At 32.3% G+C, this 7,972-nt stretch overlaps 1 protein-coding gene across 1 annotated transcript in view; it reads right to left on the bottom strand.

The window, feature by feature from the left end:
• Positions 1–7,972, bottom strand: part of STPG2 (sperm tail PG-rich repeat containing 2) — a 260,198-nt gene that overhangs the window by 229,170 nt on the left and 23,056 nt on the right. The window contains exon 5 of the mRNA XM_023528407.1: positions 2,181–2,294. Within this exon, the coding sequence (XP_023384175.1) occupies positions 2,181–2,294 (114 nt within the window). The remainder of the gene's footprint in view (positions 1–2,180; positions 2,295–7,972) is intronic.

The raw sequence follows: 7,972 nt of genomic DNA, 5'->3' as shown, positions 1-7,972 counted from the left end.
CAGTGTATTAGGCCAATATATTCTAAATTTTGTAAAATGTATTCATTTATCTTGGTTAGTTCTACATTTCCAATTCAGAGCATTATAATAAACCTAATATTAGAACAGATTTATTATGACTCTAAAACAAAAACAGAATATGGGATTTATGCCATGAGTTTAAAAAGCTACCAAAAGTTTCCTGTGCATTCTATTTATGATAAAAATTCTTTAAAATTTCAAATATCTTAGTATTTCAATTATTACTAAATAGGGAAAATAGCCCTATGCTATTTATATTATAAATAATCAGGAAAAGAGTATAAAGATCTTTGAAAATGAAGGGGAAGCTTATTTTCACTGAAATCTATACAACGTCAAGAAAGAATAAGAAACTACACAGTGATTAAGAGCCCAATCTCTAGAGTCAGACAGCCTGATGTGAATCCTAGCATTGCTACCTTCTAGCTGTGTGACCTCACACAAATCACCTAACTTCTGAAATGGTCAGATTAGATTCCTGACATGATTGGAAATAGTAATAAACAACTCTCAAAGTTGTCATGATTGAAGTAGATAATATATAGGAAATGTTAAGTGCTATACATGGCCCATAATAAGTACACAATAACTGTTAGCTATTATTATTATAAGACTATATTTAAATAAGCTATACTGACTATACTATTATTTTCTTCTTTCTTAAACAGAGCTTTTTTAAATGTTATATTACACATTTCCAGTGAATTATCTTGAACATAAGCAGATAAAAAAGCAGATAATAGAAAAACATAAAAACAAACACTTACATTACATAATGGCAATTATTTTCTTTGACATTGCTATAATTTAAATATGCATTTAACACTGCAGTTCACTGATATATGCTGATTCCACTGATTTTTTTTTTTTTCACAGAAAATTCAATAAGTGAACTTGCTTTTAAAATCTCAAATAGTTTCATGGATAACAAATTTCTTTTGGGAATACCAGAAGGGTCACATATCATTTAGGCTGGTCTTTCCCAGAGACCTATAAGCAAACCAGCCAAACTGAAAGAAGGTGAGGATAAGGTTAGAATACTGAATAACAAAATCATATGTCAAAAGCATGAGTAGAGTTAGAACATTAGATAGACTTTTGTTTGGAAGAATAACAAAGATATTAAGTTTAGACCCCATTAAGCTAAATATACATGTAACTAAAAGAATAAAAATATAAGGTGTATATCTCATATTAGGAGAATGAAAAATGAAAAGGACAATAGAATAGAGTATAAATTCCCCCAAAACAAGGATATGTTTTATTATTTTTATTCTGTTACTACATTTAGCAGTAGCAGGGAAGTCCAAGAGTCTAAGCTATACCACCACTGGTATATAGATGTCTGAATGTGTCTAGCAAATTGGATAGGTAATCACTGTGGTATTTCTTGTGAGAAAACTCATTCTCTGAAAGAAAACATCAGGTAAACAGCATGGACCCTATTTTAAAAAATGTAATGATGAAAAGGAGTAGTAGTTTCTGAAGACAACATTGTATTTGTGACTCAGTTTTGTCTTCGATGGGCCCATGTAGGAGCAGGAGATAATAAAGGAGGAGCAGGAGATAATAAAGACTGCGTTATTTTACCAGAAATGTATTTCCTAGTTAAATTTTACTAATATTATCTCCAACCTAAGGTTATGGCTCTGATCCACATTGAGAACACCTTCTATCAAAAGAATGGACACCAGTGCTAGGGATAAGATGAATAATGCTGGGTCGTTTTCTTTTATATTTTCTCCGATCTTTTGTCTCTTTTATAATTAAAGACAGTATATTTTAGTACTTAGATACATGGGCTATGTAATCAAACAGGCCTCAGTTAAAGTCTAGCCCTGCCAATTAATAGCCACATGATTTGGAATATGTTATTCTCTTTGATCCTTGCATTTTCCACTGACAAAATAGGTATAACAACAGTAACTACACAGAGATTTGTGGCGATTAAATGATGTAATACATGTAAAGCCAGGTAGCACAGGATCTGGCTCACAAAAAGCAATAGTTTTCAAATAGGTTACTACAAAATATACTACTTCTAGGAGATTTTATACTAGCTTTCCTTTCATAACAGCATACACTAAAGTATTAGAATACTTAATAGTCAAAAATTATACTAAAGGTATACTTTTATTTACTTTTTTTTTTCCTACTTACTGGACTATATCATACTGTCCAGGACCAGGCCCTGTCTGTGTAGGTAATTCTGGTCTTCCCAAAGAGTTGCCAAAATGTATTCCCTTGTACTTCAAAGTTGCATTAGAAAACTCCTATTTAAACAAAAAAAAAAAAAAAAAGGAAGACATAATTTATGTAAGTCACGAAACAATGTTTATCCATATTTAAGTCTAAATCTAAAGCAAGGATAACCTTAGTCAAGGAGTTTCACTGGTAAATGCTAGTCTTCCTTGAAAGATCTCAAGGTAAATTATTACTGCTGTGCCCCATTCCACTCCTGAGTCAGCCAGCATTCCCAGAGAAGAGCCTCTAGTTTTAGCATATCCTCACCAATATGAACAGCTTTGTTCTTGGCAATACATTCAGCAATCTAAAATCTTAAGGCAAAGAAAATGAGCGCCTCGACATTTAAAAAAAAGAGGAAGGCAAATTGTATGATTTAGGGAATGGGAAAACCTACTAAAAATGACCTTAAATAGAAATTGTATTAATCTCAAGAAAATAATTAAAATTCAAACACAACCAGAAGATATTAGATAGCTTTTAATTACCTGGTATTTAAAGCCATAACATATTATAAAGTTTTCAAAGAGTAATAAATATATGACAATAAATTAAACACCACACCCATTTTATTTTACCAATCATGCTTGAAGTCAAGATCAGTCCTTTAAATGACAAAGAAATTATTTGTGACATGAGAATTTGATCATTTTTCCTTTATAACCACTACAATAGAAGTCAAAATTAAGTATGACCTATTAAAAAGTTCACTTTAGATAAGTTAAAGCATCTTGTTTCATTAAAAACTAATAAAATAATAAAGTGTAACACAAGAAGAGTAGCTTCTCTTATAAGAATTCTCTCTTGTTGACATATACATTCTAAATTGAATAATCATTTAAGAATATTTTAAAATAAACTTACTTTTTTACTAAAAGTAAACTCTAGTCTAATTTATTTTTAATTCACATTTATAAAAATATAGTTTTAAAATAATTTTGAATTATTAAAACAATATATATGACACCAAATAAAATCCCCACAACATAAACTTAAAGTTTATCTGCATTAAACAGTGTGTCAGTTGTTCTAGGTGTCTATTACCATTCTAGAACTGTAGAACCAACCTCTATTACGATTATAAACAACAATAATAATAAAATAAATAGCAATATTTATGATAAAAAGTATAATTCCATGTTAAATGGTTAAGTAAACCCATATCTGCCCCCTTCCCACATTTTTTTTTAATTATATAAAATTGACAGAAATTATCAGTGCTGGAAACTAAGAGAAAGTATCATTCACATTCCAAAACTTTGAGGAATTTCTGAAAAATAGAGCATAGCAGACTAGAACCAGAAAAAGACATCACTACATGTAAAAGGAGTATCAGCCATGCCTTATTAATGTCCCCAGAAAGACAATAAGAATGGAATCTTAGGTAGTAAGTAGCGAGCAGTTCTCAAAACTACTAATACCTTTGGAGATTTGCACCAGTGCCATTACATGAAGTGATGAAAGAGAATGCTAATACCCACTCTATTCTTTGCATGGATGGTGGGATTTAGGTTAGAACCACATTAGCCCCTAATGAGGGCAGACTTTCTAGTTAGAAAGGCACCACCCCAGAAAGCTTTGGATTGTCAGAACAAAATCCAAAAAGCATATTCACATAGGGAATTTTAGGCACAGCACTAAAATTCCCTATGTGAATATGCTTTTTACTTCCTGGAACTTACCACTAATGACTAGCCCTCATATGTTATAAAATGCAAACACAGTAAAACGAACTTTTCCTATACACCCACTTGATCTTAAAGAATTAAACAGAGGCCAACACAATCCCTGACAGAACTTCAATGTTTGCATGAAGTGAAATGAAATGAGACTTTTGCTGATTCTTTTTTTTTTTTTCATAGATGCAATCACATAGAGAAATGAAATCATAGTTTCTCTGAAGGTTTCCCTTGCTTTGATTTTAGTAAATCCCCTTGCTTGTTCCTTGCTTAGGGTGGTAGAGGATGTTAGAGCTGAGAGAAACAGAGAGTTACCAGCTATGCCCAAGTAAGATTCAGACATGTTTTGGAATGTCTGGTGAACCAATAGAGCAAACCAACCAAAAAGTGAATGTGAAAACTAATCCTACGAGAAGCAGCCAATCATGACCTCACCCAGTAAGAAAATCTTAGTGTCAAGAGTGGCAATGCTAAACACTGTTTTTTTGTTGACTGAATTTGCCTTCTAACAGACAGTCCCCATTGGACTTATGCCTGTGTCTTGTAAAATGCAAAGGGGCTACGAAAAATCTAAAATACCTGTTTCATTAAAATAATGGTAAAAATCAGCCCCACTTTTAGACCTCATTAGTAGAGTATAACACAAAGAAAGAAGAGCATTATCCTCTCAACTTCGCCCAACTCAGCAGGCAGTTTTAGCTGCGATAAGCACACTGCAGGAAACGCCCAGCAGAGAGCACCATCTGGCAGGAGACTGAGATGTCTGGTGGAGCAGCAGCTGTCTCACGGAAAACAGACTTGTTCAGGAGCACGGATGAGACAGCTCCTGAGGACTTCTAGAAACATCTGGAAAGGAGAACTTTGTAGAAGGCTAGAGATCCTCCACAACAATAGAAGGAGACAACATAAATACATTTGAGTTATCGACATAATTGTGATTCTCTTTTTACTTACAATCTAATGAAGCCTGTGAAAACTTGTTACGTAAATAAAAAGAATCCTTATTTCCACTAAGAATATTTCCAGTTCTGTAAATGGTCTCAATGTGCTTATATTATTGATATGCAAGTCCCTCTAATGAATTATAAAAAGAGCAGAGAGGTATTTTCTCCTCTTCACTATGGACATTTAGGTTTAACACTCTTTGAAGCTAAAATACTATAAAGCACTATATCAAAGTAAGACAGTAGTAGTAGTAGTCCTATTACTATTATAAGTAGGTTGTCTAGATGATACATGATTCCCAAGCCCAGACCTTTTTAGTCCTAGAACAGAGCTATGAATAAAAATGGAAAGAGCTATCCTACCAATCTCTCTAACACATGGAGTATATACACTGCTTTGGCACTCCTGAGTATCACACAGAAGGAAATAAGGCAGTTAGATCATCCAGAGGCTTTGGATCTAGAGAACGGAGACAAATACTGTAACACCTAGCAGAGTAACACAGAAAAATGGCACAGCCTGACATGTCCCGCAGAGCAGCAGATGGGAGCAGAGGAGTACTGGAAGAAACCATGGCATCCACTAGAGTAGCTGAAAAGCAGCCTGTTCCTTTGGGTCAGTGGCACTCCAAAGACTGCTGTACCCTAGCTTCAGGAAAAGAAAGACTGCCAGGCCACACAACACTTTCTTTTGCTAAAGTAAGTGTTTTAAACCACCTTTCAAATGGGATTTCCCATATAGCCATGGTTTTAAAGTATGTATACAGCTTTGATGGCAGAAAGAATAAAATTCCTCATCCGTGTTATACTTTCTTTCTACTTAGAAATGAAGCAGAATTTCATAATTGTGCAGATTTTAGGTATAATTACTAGTGAAGTACACAAATGTAGAACTCTGTTCTAATACAGTCATAATAGATACGTTAGATATTTTATATATTTCAGACAGAAGCATATCTAATATCTAGACTATAGCCTATAGGTTTGTAAAGGAAAAGAAACAATATTTTAAAACAGTATTTTAATAAATCATCTTTTATATCATATTGTCATAGCCTAAAAAATACATATTAAGGTTTTATATTAATTCTTTTAGCACAGAATTTCAGGACCTTGAGTAGAATTATGTCCAAAAAGTTTTCTTCAGGTTCATTTACATTATTCTGATTTTCTGGTTCAACTGTTTAACAATTCTTAAAGTAATCCAGTAGAAGAAAAGATGATGCATACACATACACACACACCATTTGAGATTTTAGCAAAATCTTTTTCATGCATACACAATAAAATTCATTTTATTTTAATCATGAGAATTGAAAAGCATTTAACTCACTAATCTCTGCAGTACTTAGGTAAATGTTCAATCTCAAATTCAATTTAAAAGCCTTTTAAAAATACAGACAAAAAAATGAAGAATAAATTGATACACTCTTTCTTCTAAATCATACTCTCTTTATGTCAAGAAATATTAACGATACCAACTTCAAGGTCATTGTCAACTTGGAAAATCATTAGCAAATAAATATGACTTAATTGAAGCAAACTCAGCATGAAGCTGAATTGTTTTAAGCGAATGTTGTAATGTAACTTGAAGAATTACTGTCACACCCAATGACAATGAAATGAATGAAGAAGGGGCTGTGCAACTTTTCCCCAAGTCTTTTCTATAACCTGCTTTGAATTAAAAGTCCCAACATGCATCAATTTAAACACTAATAAAGAATTAAAAGTCCAACATGCATCAATTTAAACACTAATGGATTGCTTTCCAGTGTGGCAGCACACAGGTAGTTCCCAGCATGTTCTCATTAGCAAATACATCAGTGTCATAATTCCAACTGCAAACTTTGCTTACAAAATTCACCTCTGAAAAGTAAATGTCTAATGATTACTTGGGCTCATCTAAAAAAAGAGAGAGAGAGAGAGAAGCTAAATTTTATCATTTAAAACATTATACAAAATAATTTATATATGAATTTCTCTTTACAGATTAAATACAGCTAAAACTTATCATTTGTTGCCTAGAGTCTTAAACTATATAAGATACCTTCAGCAGATGTTATTGGCTAGTTCAGGGAAGAACCACAATTATTACCCATTCCTTGGATTATTTTCTTAATTTTCTATTAATATTCACATCTGGAATCTGAGCCCACATATAGTATTATCTCAAAAAACAGCTAAAGAAAACAGAATTATCAGAAATTTGGATAAGATGTGAATTAACATTACTACAGTATCAACTTCACAGCCATCAATGAGAAACCTGTGCTGTTTCTTTTTTTCTGCAGGAAAAATAAGAAAACAAAGCCTTCGGCTATTGAGCTTTGCTACCCTACCTCTAGTTTTCTCAAAGTCAAGATGGATATTTCAGAATATATCATGATCCAACTCAAATTAAACTTTGTTGGATCTTCTTGAATATTAAAAACTATGTCTTTGATATAGAAATCTATGTTCTTACATGTTTTCTTAAAGTAGATCTAGATTTTTATTCTAATAAATACAAGTTGGATTGACTGGATAATTACTAAAATAAGTCATCAAATAATTGGACCTATTAAAATTGTGGGATAAATTTTCTTCTTACATCTGTTTTCTATAAATAATTTTTAATCAGAAAGAAAACACATTTTATGCTAAGGTAATGTTTATTCATATGTGAAAAGGTTTTATACATCAAGGGAAGCTTGGAGGGATTATTCTGGCCTTCTAATAAATGACATACTATTCTAAAATTAAAAAATGCTATATATAAAAATATAATTTTAAAGCAAGAACAACACTTCGTGATATGTTAACAGTAATGAGAGAATTGTTTAAGCCATATTTTTTCTTGTTCTTTGCATGGCTCGTATTTTTGTTGACTACTGGACATTTGATATAATGTGGCAAGTCTGGAAATCAGAATTTCCTCCTACCCCAAGAGAGTTTTTTTTGTTTGTTTATTTGGTGATTTTCCTGCACTAATTCATTAAATTCTGTATTTTCTCTCATGTGTGTCAGCTGATTTCTCAGGCTGATTAGCTAAACAGTCAGGTAATGATTGGATAGAGGTTTCCTTAAATGCCTTAAACCAATAAA

Source organism: Pteropus vampyrus, unplaced genomic scaffold, assembly GCF_000151845.1.
Source record: "Pteropus vampyrus isolate Shadow unplaced genomic scaffold, Pvam_2.0 Scaffold25, whole genome shotgun sequence".
In the NCBI taxonomy this organism is placed as follows: domain Eukaryota; kingdom Metazoa; phylum Chordata; class Mammalia; order Chiroptera; family Pteropodidae; genus Pteropus; species Pteropus vampyrus.
The sequence above is the reverse complement of the archived record's forward strand: the minus strand, read 5'-3'. Positions and strand labels throughout refer to the sequence as shown.